Below are 15,311 nucleotides of genomic sequence, written 5' to 3' on the forward strand. Positions count from 1 at the left end.
AAGTATGCAGCTGAAGAGGTTATTCCCACAATGTATAAGGAATTCTAGTACCCCAACAGCACAAAACCGAAGAAACTAATTTAAAAAGAAGAAAGATCTGAATAGACTTTTGAGCAATTTTCTATTTTTTATAAAATTTATTAAGAATATAATTATATCACTTTCCCCCTTCCCCTTCTTTCCTCCAGACCCTCTTAAGTCTTCTCCTTCCATCTTATTCTATGTTCCCTCCTTTCTCAAATTGATAGCCTCTTTCCCCCATTAAATGCACGCACGCATGCATACATACACTTGTCTATGCAATCTATAAATACAGCTTGCTACGTCTTCTTGTTATTTATGTGCATGTGATTCAGGCCTGACCACTTTGTATTGGACAGCCATCTAGAGGGCTCGTCTCCAGGAGAGGCTGACCTCCTCAAGCGTCACCCATTGTCTGTAGTTCCTTGTCCAAGGGTGTAAACCCATGAGTTACACCCTTCCACAGTAATATTTCTGTCATAGATTTTTTTCTTAAAAGAAAAAGTACAAATGGCCACAATCATTCATGGAAGATGTTCAACATGTCTAATCATATAACTTAAAACCACCAAGACAGCATGTTGCTCTTGTGAGAATGCCTGTTTTCAGAAGACAAACTAAGAGTAAAAACTGTGAGGAAATGAAGGGGGGAGAAAAAAAGATCTGCATGTGTTTAAATGTTAATTAGCATAGCTATTATAAAGATCATTGTGGAGCTTCCTCAAAAATCTGAGCACAGAATGACATGATCCAGAAGCCCTGTTCCTTGGATCGCATGGCTAATTGAGATGAACATGTTAAAAAGATCTATTTCCATTGTTTCCTCTACACTACTCAGAATAGTCAGTGTCACCCTAAATGTCCAGTAGCTGGATAAAGAGAAGGCGGTGTTGAGTGTGCACCACGGCATGCTGTTCAGCCACAAAATGTTTGAAATCCTGTCATAGTTTATAATGCGGGTGTGCTGGGATTATGTTGTTGTGTGAAATAATCCAAGTGGAAGAGGCTGGCTGTGTGGAAGCCCAGCGTTGAGTGGTCACTGCAGAAATTGAGAAGAGTAGGGAGTGCGAAAGGGGGAGTGGTCCATCAACAGGTCCAGTGGTCCAGAGATATTATTTGAAGTAGGAATAAGTCCAGGTTTTCATGGCATAGTTGGTAGAACATAATTGACAACAATGCCTTATATATGTCAAAATAGAAGACTTTTTATGTACTAACCATAACAAAATGAGCAAAGCTTCAAGTGATGGCTTTGCTGCATCCTGAATACCCTGCTTCCTGACACGGCCATGAATGAAAGTATCACATTGTAGTTCATATACGAACAAAGGTTTTGGCCAATAGCCTATGTTTTTAAATTAGGAAATGGAAAGAGATTAGATATTGATCAAGTTCACTTTGAGGTGATTAAATCTCTGCATTATTTAACTTTATTATTGTAATCTCTAGGCGCTAAGCCACATTTTAAATTCATGCTGTGAGTCTTCATGTGCAATAAAAAGCCAACATGTTTTTTGCATAACAGTTCTGAATTTGTGACTTATCCTGTATAGTTGGATTTTTTTCCCATTTTATAGTGCTCATGCAGCCATCATTAGGATGGCTACTCTGAAGTTTATATCAGGGTAGATTTGAAGTTTCATTCTGTATGGGCTTCAATTTAGGACTTATTATTAAACATTATATTTTAATATCTCATGCTCATGAGTGTGTGAACTTTCCTTGGTCCATTTGTAAGCTGTCTGCTTTGTTTACTTTATGACACTTAGTCATTCATGTCATTCCTGTATATTTATTTCTACACGTCACGCCATATATAGAGCATAGGGCTATCACACTGAGCAGAAAGTGAACAAATTTGTTGCCTAATATCCCTGCATTCTAGAAGGGAAACAGATAATAAAAAACATAAGTGAAATTGGGGCTGGAGGGATAGCCCAGAGGGACCTGAGTTGGGGTCCCCCAGCATCCATGCTAAATGTCTCACAACCACCTGTAACTGCAGCTTATGGGAATCCAGCACCCTTTTCTGTTCTTTGTGGGTACACTCACACCTTTAAGAATAAATAAAATATATGTGATGATAGAGTCAAAAGGATTATAGTCATACATTCTAAGAAGTTGAGAGACAGTGGTAAAAGGAGGTGATAAATTAGGATGTGAAAGTGGAGATTGTATATTGTGTAGGTGGCCAGAGTTAACGTCACAGAAAAGATAATTTGATGAAGGCCTGACAGAGAAGCCAGTAAAGGAGATATTACCTGTGGGGCTGGCTGTCTTATAAATTAATTCATGTAGCCAATCTCTCTAAGGAAGGAGTGCATATCATATTTTAGAGCAAAAAGGTAATTGCAGGGTTTGGAGACTAAGGATCCAGGGAGGAGTGGTGAGAGATAAGTTGAGAGACAGTGGTGAGATCAGATTAGCTTCCCTCTTTGTCCTTAAGTGGAGGGAAGAGAGACTTTTAAGCAAAACAAAGGAGAGATCCTTAGGGGCACCACACCCTAGTTGCTGTGTTAAGAGTAAATCGAAAGAGGAAGATGTAAAAATCGTTTATTTGTCAAAAATGTTGTTGGGCTTGGTGTTATTAGTGCATGCTGCTCCTCTGTGACATTCCACCACTCATCTCCCGACTGCTCTGTACCGTGGAACATCTGAATGTAGCCTCCCTTTCCATGGAAGTTTAGTCTGTTTCATCCTGCTTCCTGCTGTTTCTCCCACACTCTCCTTCTCAGCCTATAGCAGTCACTTCTGCTTCTCCTCTCTGGTTTTATGAGATTAGAAAGTTTGATTTCTTGATAGTTACCTTAAAATGTGTATTTACATCTGTATCTGCGTACTTCCTATCTGTTTAGTTAAGCCCAGGAGAGAACCACACAGAGGCTTCTAATACATTGCATCACAGTCGCCTGGCATTGAAAAGTGTGGCTACTGGGTTCCTTCTGTATTTACTGCTGTCGATTCTTATACCTAACAACTGGTCTATTTAAGTAAGAAATCCGGGAACAGCATGACAGAGTGTGAGAAAAATGTTCTTACCTACTGACAGGAAATGTGAATCATGCTAAGATCTGAGACTGGAGAGATGGCTCAGCCATTAAGAGAGTATGCTATTCTTTTGTTTGCTTGTTTGTTTGTTTGCTTATTTGTTTTGTTTTTTCGAGGCAGGGTTTCACTTATAACTTTGGAGCCTGTCCTGGAACTAGCTCTTGTAGACCAGGCTGGCCTCGAACTCACAGAGATCCACTTGCCTCTGCTTCTCAAGTGCTGGAATTAAAGGTGTGTGCCACCACCACCCGGTTTAAGAGAATATGCAATTCTTGTGGATGACAGAGTTCAATTAGGCTCCCAACTACCTATAAATCTAGCTAGTTCTGGCTTCCATGGGCATCCACACTCATGGCATGTGTTCACATGGCACATACATTTTAAATACAAAATCACTATTCTAAAAAGCTCTGAGCCTGCTGATCTTGAAGGCATTAGCATTGATACTCTTTATTCTTTATCTTCATTTCTTATACAAATGATGTTTGAATCTTTATTTATTGGCCAAAACTACATTGGAGTCCTGTTGTAGAAAAACCTGTTATGTTTGCAAATAAAAAAATGATTTTAGGTATTAAGTTATTTATTGTTGTATCAGGCTTCCTCAAACTTTGGACAGTATTTTTGGTACTGAACGTTTATTGAATGGAGCATACATGGGGAAACATGCTAACATCTTCCTGATGTCTAAACTTGAATGAACTGCTTGTTTGTTGGTCACCGTTTTAGTAAAATGCAATTCAGTTCTGTTATCTTTTCTTCCTACTATAATATGAGTTATATGTATTTTGAAAATTTTTCAGTCAAAAGATTTGACGTGGACTAGAGTTTCATTTTTCTGTCTATTTTTAATTTTTACTATCTAACAAGTGTGGAGTTGAGTGTTGTGGAATATGTTTATGATGCTGTGCACTGTTAGCTCTCCTTAAATAGAAATCTTCATGGATGAAGATTATTTTTTTCTGAAACAATGGCTTCCTAATAATTCTGCTTTGTTGTTCTCCCTCCAGAATCTCTATCGGTTTGAGGGCACTGGGTTTTCAAATATTCCTCAGCTTATAGATCACCACTTCTCAACAAAACAAGTCATCACCAAGAAGTCTGGGGTGGTTCTTCTGAATCCTATTCCTAAGGTATGTTCAACTCCGGTTTTGTTTTGTTTTTTAAGAATACTCATTAGCGTTTTTCACAGTGACGAAAAATTTTAAGTTATGTGTTAAAGTCAGCACAAATCACTTCTGTGAATACCACTAACTCCTGGCATAGCTGAAATATAGACTTGCTTCAGTTTTATTAAGATGCATTGTCTTTCTGCTCAGTATTCGCTAGGATACATAATGGTCTCATTTCTTTCTTTTCCAATTCATCTTGAAAGATGATGTAAGATTCATGCTTTGAAAGGTTCTAGCGAAAGATTTGAAGTGAACACATCAAAGAACACGTCTAGCAATTAGGAGTTAAGTCAGAATTTGAGGTTAGAGTATGAGATTTACAATGCAGTGCAAGTTTGGAACAGTTTGAAGCTATGCTGCTCTGCTCAGAAGCCATACCTTCCTGGGCAGCCAGGTCAAAGGTCGCTTTAGGTCATTTTTGACCCCTAAGATCTATCACACATTCTTTGATGTGCTCCTAGACGTGTGGGATGGGCATGGGCATGAGAAATGCTGGTGTGTTCCAGGCAGCACCTGAGGCACCTGGGCCACAGTGCAACAGCACTTGGAGTGTAGAGGATGGGGTCGGGTACGGCAGGGGCCCTTTCCTTTGAGTACTGTGTGACTTGAAGAACGGTGTCGAAATGGGATAGACATCAAAATTGGTAGGTGACATGTATGCATTTTATATATATAGGAACAGCTTTTAATTCGAAGTGACAGTCCCAAGAATGTTGTTATAATTGGAAAAAATTTTAAAGTTACGGTGTTTTCCCTTGTCAGTCTGGAAAATAATGTCTGTTTAGAGTGATCAGTCTCATGACTTTACCATCAATACATTAAAAAAAGTGAATATTGTTCTAACGCCGTATTGCCCCTACAGTGTATCCCCGCAACGTTTACTCCAAATTCATCTCATTACATCTAACTTAAGTTCATTCTTCTCTCCTTCCACCCGACTTGCCAGAAGCCACAAGCCTGAGGTTACCTTTAACGTCTTCTACACCAGCTTCTGCAGTTAGATGACAGGAGTTTTGTGTTCTTAATTAGCAGTGTGAACTTCAGTTCCAGTGTCTCCTATTATGAATCAACCTCAATTTAAAACACACATTTTACCCATGTTAGGCTAATACAAAATAAACTGTTTTTGCGTATCTTGATGCTTGACTTCACAAGCCAGCCAAATATTTGCACAATCTGTAGGCTCAGTCAGGTCCACATTAGAGATCAAATCCATGATAGAAATTAACTTGCAGATCTGCGCCTGAGTAGGGATATATAATCTCAAATAAAATTACATCCCTCACTGCATAAAGATTTCCATGAAATGAATTTAGGTAATGGATTAGATTCTCTAGACTATTATATGGTCAATTATTATTTTTCTGTCAGATCTTTAATACTGTGGAGTTGATTATCCCGTAATTTTATAGCTCTAGCTATGCACATAAGTGAATGCTGGAAGCCGTAGAAGGTTAAAGAGCTATAAATGATTGTTTTATGAGGTAAAAACTTAAAACTTATCTACCCATTAACCTGATATAAAGTCCTAGTATTTGAAATATGAACATTAGTATCTCTTTATTGTAAACATTTCTATACCCTTGATTCACAGTATCATGTTACTCTTTTTTAAAGATAATTGTAATATAGAGATTATGAAAGACAATTTTCAGTTATGAGTGGAGAAGAAATTGATATGGATTTTGTTATGGTTGTATTATCACCATATATCTTCCTTTGAGAAGTTATTTGTATTCTTGTTACTGAATCTATTTCTTGATTTAAATTGTGTAAGAAGTTAATATATTTGACCATATAATATGCCATGTAAAATTAGGTAGAAAATATATAATTTTCATCTTTCTAGACTTTATTTTTAGCCTATATAGAAAGCATTGTTTTGTTTAGGTGCAATTTTTGTTTTCCATGTATTTTTCTCCTATTCATGAAAATATAATTTTATTACTGCAATGCCTACAGTGACTAAAGTATGCTTTAATCTTTATTCTTTGCACTCACAAGTGCAGGGAAACTAGACAACTAGAATGGGAGAATTGTTTGAGTTTTACCACTTAATAATGTTATTATTGACTGGGTGCCTTACCCATCTGCTCCTCACCTGTTGACTGTTTTCCTGCCTTGCCTCACAGAGCGCGTGGAGGACTTTAGGACAGGGAAAGAACTGTTGTAAGTAGGACCATCCGATCACCCATATTTGTCATCTTAAAGCAGCAAACCCAGTGGGCTTCCATGGCTTCTTCTTTCTTAGTTTAGTTGCTTCTCGAGAAGCACTTCATCCAAGTGCCCCTCTCTGTCTTGTATAAATAGTGTGTTCTCATCGGGTATTCCCTCCTCCTTTTCTTATTTCTTTATGGTTAACTTCTAATGGTTATGGATATGCACCTTTATAGACATCATGCATTCTAATTATTTTCTCTCCCTCAATGCAGTGTAAGTTTTAGAAGGCCAAAACCGTGTTTGACTTAGTATCCATGTCTCTCTAGTACTGGAAGAGTGCTAGACCAGAGTAAGCTTCCAGTGAATGTCAGAGGATTAACTCCATTGCTTAGTTCCTAGGACTTCAGAGTAACACCCCCACCTTTATCTTCTTCCCTTCCTCTGCTTGGGATCGAGTGCAGAGCCTCCTAAGAACCTAGCAGACACCCAGCCCGGGAGGCACAGCCCTAGCCCTTGGCTGACCCCCCCCATATGGATTATCTTCGGTACCCCTCTCGTATTGCTATAGGATATGTTTTGTCATTAGCTCTATTAAATATTGCTGTTGCTTTTAACATCATACAGGATGATGAGTGAGCGACTATTGTTTCACATGGCAAAGGACCTGTGGGATAACACAGCTGACAGAGGCAGTGTTGGGGGTTGAATCCGTGTTGTTAACCATGGATTAGAGCATAGACTTTAGTAGAAACTGGAAGAACTGTTTATTTTAAGGAGTGTGAGTGTGGAGTCAAGGAAAGTGAGTCTTTTCTTTTGACATAATGCTAAATTGGAAAGAGCCAGCCACATATTCAATCCTATATATCTGTATAAAAGACAAATCAGAAAACTAATACTGGGCAGAGCCAAATTTTGAGATACAATGTAGAATCTGAGAAAATATAAGTAAGAATTCACCTAATTTAGCATTTAAATAGCACTTCAGAAGTTATTACATTGGGTAAAGCTAGTTTTTCTGCAGTATAGCTCTTCTGGGAAGAAACTGTCTGGATGGTCACAAAGCTCAAGTGTTCATAGGTCAGCCAGGCGGAGAGCCATAGATCAGCCAGGCAGAGAGCCGCTTCCTGAGCCGTAGGTCTGTGCTTGCCTTCTGGCAGCATCCAACAATTGTGGCTGTTTACCAGACTTTAGTGTGGATTGCCAAAATCTCACAGGCAGATGATGTTGATAAAGTAGTGCATTTCTCCATGACTGAGGGAACCAACTCGTCTCCAGAAGAGAGGCTGTGGCGGCAGCACAGGATCAGTGCAATCAAAAAGCCGTCCTGAGAGCAGAGGGAGGCCCAGGGGAGGCGCTGCGCTGTTTCAGGTGACTGGGACGGTAGCCATGTCTCCCAGGGCTGCTGTCTAAGGCTATGTTTTTATAGTGGCTATGACACCATTTTTAGTATATTGAGTTTTCTTGGTTTAGCTTTTTTGTGAAACCAGAGAGACTTGCTTTTCCCTAAATCTGTGCCAATGCTCCTTAATTTATTACTATCCACTGGGTAGTTTTTAAGATAATTTTACATTTGAATAAAGAGAATAGTGGAAAATGCTCATGGTTCAGTGTTCATTTAGTAGATATTTACTTACTGTGTACTCCATGCTCAGCAGCATTCTGACCTGTCCTGAGTAAATGCTCTAAAACCAAAGAGTAAGGAGGTAACAGAGTGGCTGTGTTAATGTAGGGAGGGTATGGGTTAGATGCTGTGGGACTCTGTGGTAAATGGGAAGCAATAGCTACTGTTTTTTCATTTTTAAAATATTTAAAATTTAATTTTTGGTGATTTGCTACGTACTGTCCTTGAACTCACACTGTGGCTGAGAATGAACTTAAACTTCTGGTCCTGTATCTTCACTTCAATACCATGCCTGGCTTGACTTACATATTATGATCAAATAAGGTTTCTTGGTATAGTTTAGGTAGAGATGTGAAAATCAAAGAGCTATCTTTGTGGTTATATGTAGAGGTAACAGTAAAATCATTAACAATTTAGCATGGACACCAGCCCATCAAAATGTTGGATCAGTCTGTTGGTATGTTCCCTAGATGATTATGGTTCTCTCTCTCTCTCTCTCTCTCTCTCTCTCTCTCTCTCTCTCTCTCTCTGTGTGTGTGTGTGTGTGTGTGTGTGTGTGTGTGTGAACATATGTATGTATGTTCTCTGGGAAATAATGCTGTAGGGACCAGGATGCTGGTAATAACTGTGCAGGAATGAGGCTGGGAAATAGGCACAGATAAACTGACTTAATTTCTAGGTTTGTTTTTAAAATGCCAATTGTTTGTTGAATACCTTAAGACATTCACTTTGAGCAGAAACAGCATCAACTTTAGCAGGTTTCATAGTGCGCCTTTTAAAACAGAAAATTCATGTTTAATAATAATAAATTTTAAGGTACTTTAAAAAATATTGATATAGTCATCCAAATACATAGTAGTAAATCCCATGCTTGTCTAATGTTTTTTAAGCTATCTGTATGTTTGCAGTTAATTTTTCTATGCTATCATTTAGATGGGAGTTTTAAAAGGTGCTATGTGTTCAAAATTTGAAAGGAAAGATGCTGTTTTTAACTCTTGAAAATGATATGATTAAATATGTCATATTTCATTTATAGTTGTTAAAATCCAGTTTGTGGAAATTTTTTGAACTAGAAAACATACTGTTTACACTTCTGCTTACTTTAAGACTCCTTTAAGGTTTGATTTCTATTATTTTTAATTACGTGTGTGTCTTTGTTTGGGAACAAGTGCCCGTGGGGCACAGCAGTATCAGTCACCTGGAGCTCGAGGTAGAGGTGGCTCACATAGGTTCTGGAAACCAAACAGAGCTCCTCTGTGGGAGGAGTATAATGCCACTCTTAACCACTAAGGGATCTCTCAGTCCCTTTAAAATCAATTCCATTCCTCTAAAAAAAGTCAATTAGTTAAGCCTGTTGAGAGTGGAAAAGCACACACAGAATCACACACTGTTCTATACTGTTCTATAGGAATACACCAGAAATACATAAATCTCCATTTGGGCTTTAGGTTTGAGCAAAGAAAGAGAGCATCTTATGGTAAATCTGTCATCACTGTTGGTTGTCTTCTGTGGAGCCCTAGGTTTATTCTCTAGAACTTGGTGGGGGCGTTATCATTGAGTCTCAGAGAAAAACTAGTTCATCTCAAAATTTAAAACCAGCCTTGGTGACCAATATAATTTTCTTAGTGGTATATATTTGTAATCCTATTTAAAACCTTCTTAAGTACTGTTGTTTTTTATTGTCGTTGTTGGTTTGTGTGTGTGTGAGAGAAAAAGGGCGTGGTTATTTGGTCATGAGTTTTATTTCTTAATTACCCTGCCAATATTTAAAGGGTGATGGAAAGAGACAGAAGAGGCCTGAGAGAGATTAAAAGATTTTCGTTTGGAAATTCTTGTCCTGGTTGAAAGGCAAGACTTTCTGTTCATAGTACAAATATGACCTTGGGTGTATCCTTTCATCTATAAAGTGATTCTTAGGCCATCTATATAAGTAGACTTCAGGGCATGTTGAAAACAGTAAATCAGATTCACATGATTTTTTTGTATGAATACATATACATATGAATACAGGATACATATTTTCCCTTTGTTCCTGTTGGAAGCTATAGAGTAGTGATAAAGAGAACAAGGAAAAAGAGCATGAGCTGAAGCTTCCCTGAAATTAGACTCCATTTACAGTGCACATGGTTCATATGCATCTTCAACGTGATGGCAGCCTGTGTTCTCACGCAGAAGGGCTGTTGTGTGAAGCACACTTAAACTAGGTGAACTAGTGTAAATTAGGAAAGCATTTTGAAAAATACTACCAAGGGTCTTGAGAAGGTCAGAAGTAACACTGGCATATGCTGCTTTAGTTCCTTCACTAGTTTTGCAACCAAAACCATGAAGTAAGCACATACAAGAGATATCTTCACCTCCATGTTCACTGCAGCATGAATCAACTTTCCCAAGTATTCATTAACTGATGAATGAGTAGAAGAAAATGCGTACAATATGATACTACTAAGATAAGTATGCATGGTGTCGTGTGGAAATTAAAAGAGCTGGCCTGATGCAAATGGAGTGGTGTTTATAAAGAAGGAAGTGTAGGGTGTGGGAAGACTAATCAGTGAGTACTAAGTTACTGGTAGGAATGAGACATTCTGGTGAGGTGTTAAGCAGCAGTGTTACTAACATTAATAATAAATTTTGTACGTTTCTTAAAAGTTTGGAGAAAGTGTTTTGTCTCTTTCCACCATATAAATGATAAATTTGAAGAAAGAGTTATATGAAACTTCATTTAAACATTGTGTAATATACACTTGTATTGAAATATCATGTATTGAATATCATGAATTACTTCATTACTGGTTATAATTATTATGAATTTCACCAAGCTCTGGCAAAATGCCTCTGAAAGTAAGGACTCATTTATTGTGGATGTGGGAAAGGAGTGGGGAAGATACAAATTTACATAATATTCAAGAGGTGATTCATAGCTGTAAATATTTACCCCCCCCCAAACAAACAAGCAAATAAATAAATAAAGTGACTCAGGCATCCGAATAAAAAATTAGGAAAATGCAAGCCTACAATTAAGTCAAAGGAAAGCAGAAGAAAAGAATACAAAGAAAGCTTAAAATGACAAAGCTGTGAAAGGAAAGTATCAGTGCTGCTTTACAAGCAGTCTGTCTGCATATGAAAAGTTTGCTAATCAAGAAACACTCATTTCATAGCATTCTAGATCTCATCAGTATACAAAAAGAAGCTAGTGATTGAGAAAACAAGACAAACAGCCAAGTAGAGTAATTGGCCATAGAGGTGGCCTTTTAGTGCCTTTTAATGGTATTATAATTCTCCACTATCAGTAGATGAAGAAAAATTAAAGCTATAATCAAATGCTGTTTCTATCTAGAATATTAATCTAAATCTAAAACTTTAATATCTAATTTTCTTGGTAGACTTAGCAAAGGCTTTCATTGATCATTTACTTTGGAGAGTATGAGTTGAAAACCCCTTTCTACAGGGTAATTTGGAGAATTTGTCAAAATTATAAAATATGTAGCTTTGACTCAGCAGTAACTCATAATTTCTCTCTTTGTCACATTTATTTATGTGTGGGATTGTGTTAGCTGGTCACTGCAACATTGTTCACAGCATCAGCAGATAGAAATTTTTACTATTAGGGGCTAACTAAATAATTCACAGTCCTCCGTCTGAAGGAGTTCTGTTAGGGAGTTTTCTGTGTTCTGAATAAAGAGAGTTCCTTGGTATATTGATTAAAAAGGAGAACACTACAAATCAAGTTGATGTTGCATTGCTTTCATGTATGAAGATTAAGGCCTGTAGATCATGTGCCTGAATTTTCTATGTGATCAAGAAACATTGATCATATAGACACGGAGTGGGTTTGTAGTGCTATGGTATAGAGATTTCCTTGACATCCATGAATTTGATTGCCAACATACATATGCGTGTGTATACACACATACAAAACTAATACTAGAACTTACATGTTTGTGAAGGGCAGGGGAGATGTAAAAGAAATTAGCAACATTTTATAATGTATTATTACATTTTAGTGTACATGTGTGAAGGTCAGAGGACAGCTTGCCAGAGTGAGTTCTGTCTTTCCACAGTGTGGGTCCCAGGGCTCAAACTCAGGTCATCAGGAAGTGCTCGGTAGTAAGTGCTTCTGCCTACTGATTCATCTCACTGCCTCCTCGTATTTTACATCTTTAACATTCTTAGCACTCTGAATGTATTACTTGCTCAACATTTAATTACCTAAAATAGTCTTGTGATGTGGCATATGCTGTCAAGCAATTGTAATCTTCCAGAAAGATGTTTTATTAGAACAATATGAAGAACAAAATTGGTCTGGGAAGGTGGACCATCTGTTGAGTTCTTGGCACATGGAACATAACGACCTGAGTTTGAATCCCCCAGCCTGACTCAATTTGGCAAGGCTGAGGATGTCTAGGGCATGAAGGCTACCATTCTAGTGTGACCAATGGGCTCAAAGTCAGTGTGAGACTTGTCTCAAACAATAAGAGAGTAATTGAGGAAGAACCCTTGACCATGTGTTGAACAGTTACCTTCATTTCTTTTGATAACATTGTTTCTAGGATATTTTGTTTATTTTTGTTAACAGTTAAAGGAATGTGTATGCCATAATAACTAAGGGGATAAAATAAGATTTCTGTCTACTTGTGATAATGGGGACAGTGAAGTGAAGCTAGCCATGCCCTTTCTAGTTCACCAGGGCTTGTCTAGAAGGTCTAGAGCAGGTGTTGTAAGATGTCATGTGACCAGCTGTTACCCTTGTCTGAGGGGTTTGACTGCCATGCTGGATCTTTTTTTAAAAAACATTTATTTATTTATTTATTTATTTATTTATTTATTATGTATACAATATTCTGTCTGTGTGTATGCCTGCATACCAGAAGAGGGCACCAGACCCCATTACAGATGGTTGTTAGCCACCATGTCGTTGCTGGGAATTGAACTCAGGACCTTTGGAAGAGCAGGCAATGCTCTTAACCGCTGAGCCATCTCTCCAGACCCCCAGGATGGATCTTTAGTAGACCAAACACTTGTCACTGAAGTGTCCTGAGATAGCTTTATGTTCAAAAGGAAAAAGATTGTTAATATGATTCAAGGTTTATCTTTTAGAATCTGCTTTTTAAGCTTTCGACCCTGTAGTTAATTCTGCGTGTACTAGTCCTAGAAGTAAGAATGTGTGCTATAATGACTTGATGGGAGGAATCCCCGCATGGCCTGCTTTCCACAAAACCTAAACTTCCTTAGGTCTTACAATTGAGCAAAGCTTTGAGTGGAAATACAGTGCCTGGCCTGCCCCAGAAGTTAAATGCAGATGTAATGAGAAGATAAAAAGATAGTGTTTGAGGCCAGCAGCTCATATTGACTCTTGTCTGTGACACATGGATGTAAGTGCATGCTCGCCTCTATATAATACACCCAGAAGGACCAGATGCTTGTGAAACATAATGTGGAAAAAGTCATCTGCAAAGCAGTATTTTAGTATTCTCTTACTTCCATAAGATGAAATGCATACACAAATAAGCATGAAAAGTTTACCGGTGTTGCAGAAGATTTATGTTACTTTGTGTTTTGAGCAGTTCTGGGTTCAAGAAAGTCTTGAATTTCTTTCTGTCAAAAGTTGTTTTTGTCACATGAAAACATAGCTCTAACTCCATCCTCTAGCAGTGTAACTAGAATACTGTAGAGTGTTGTTTGGTTACTAATCTCAGTTTCTTTAGGGGGAAATTGAAGTGAGACCCTGAACACACAAAATGAGGGGTCTTAGGGTATATTTATAGAACTGGATTGGAAGAAGTCATACAAAACTGTGTTCTTCTTTTGTAATGTCTTAGTGTAATTTTATGAACCTCAATTTGAGATACACTTATGAGAGATTTAATTAATATTTTAAAAATGACAATATGTGTTTCGGGAATGTAGATGAGAAGGGGGACTTATGAATGCTTCACTAAAGATAAACTTGAAGCAGGTCACAGTAAGAAGGGGTCAGATGTGAAGGAGGAGAGATGCTGTTTGATAGAAAAATTATCTAAAGTACGGGATCTCTGAGGCTTGTAAAGATGGCAAGAGTAGTCCAGCAAAGCGGGTGGTTTGGAAGCTGAACAACATGAAGTGTTCCTGTGGAAGTCAGATTTGGAGAGCCTCGAATGGTGAACAATGCTATTTTGCTGCAGATGGATGAGCAGGAGTGAGGATAGCCTAAGAATAGCCTAGCTATTATACCACCTAACTCACCAAAGTGTTGAAGCTCAGGCAGTTTTGTAGTTGCCTGAAGAGTTTAACAATGCATTAGTAAGTCAGACAACATCAACCCAATTTTTCATTTGCCAAGTCTGACTCTGAACTTGTATAACTATTCCAACTTATGTTACCTTGATGTTTAAGTAGGAGTAGGAACAAATTATGAATACAATGGAAAAATAAGCAACAATGGAAATTCATAAAGTGTAAAGCATACACTTTTGATGGGCTATATAAATTGTAGACTGAGCTTAAAATTTATCTGTAACTTCCTGAAAGCTGCTGGGGAAAAAACAATTTTGAGATTGAAAAGGAAGGAAGAATTTTAATTTTTTCTAGGCAAGTTTTATTGGTAACAGTCTCAGCAGCATTTCTGCATAAGGATAGGGTTAGTTTACTAGGTTCTTGCATTTAGTGCCACAGACAAGTACAGGCAAGAGCAAAATATAAAATATAGCATTGTGAAAATACTTTACCTTGGCAGTTTTTCTCTGTGTTGTACTTTTATAGGACAGAATAGAAAAGTTAGAAAATTTCAGGTTTGTGATCAAAATATTAATGAATTGGCTTGAAATGTTTCAAGATTTTAAGCACATGCCTAAATAGCAGAGGGTTACACTTGTGAAATGCAAGTGTTAGTTTCAAATTACTCAGACGTTTGCAATCTCTATACTTCCTCCCTTCCCAAGTTACGAATGCCTACATTCAGAAAATACTCTGTGTTCATTCTAAGAAGCGCAGAGTGCCGTGGATTAAGACAGATATAAAAAGCAAGAAAGGTCTCTGGGAGCTGGAGAGATGGCTCAGTGGTTAAGAGCACTCACTCAGTTGTTGGGGAATATTATTTTCAGGTGTATGACTTTAGTTTCTGTTACGTTTGTTTAACTGTGAAGCTGTGTTACTGTGCCTGTCTAAAGCACCTGATGGTCCTAATAAAGAGATTAATGTCCAATAGTGAGGCAGGAGCAAGGATAGGCAGGGCCAGCAGGCAGAGAGAATAAATAGGAGAAATCTGGGAAGAAAAATCAAGCAAAGAGATCAAGGAGTAAGAAAAGGAGGGGCCA

General features: G+C 37.9%; 1 protein-coding gene across 6 annotated transcripts in view; it reads left to right on the top strand.

Annotated features, from left to right (window-relative positions):
- Positions 1-15,311, top strand: part of Fer (FER tyrosine kinase) — a 341,616-nt gene that overhangs the window by 145,234 nt on the left and 181,071 nt on the right. For all 6 annotated transcript variants that reach the window (XM_087906023.1, XM_087906015.1, XM_087906014.1 and 3 more), the window contains one exon: positions 4,080-4,202. In XM_087906023.1, the coding sequence (XP_087762149.1) occupies positions 4,080-4,202 (123 nt within the window). The remainder of the gene's footprint in view (positions 1-4,079; positions 4,203-15,311) is intronic.

Source organism: Myodes glareolus, chromosome 1, assembly GCF_982192425.1.
Source record: "Myodes glareolus chromosome 1, mMyoGla1.1, whole genome shotgun sequence".
Lineage (NCBI taxonomy): Eukaryota > Metazoa > Chordata > Mammalia > Rodentia > Cricetidae > Myodes > Myodes glareolus.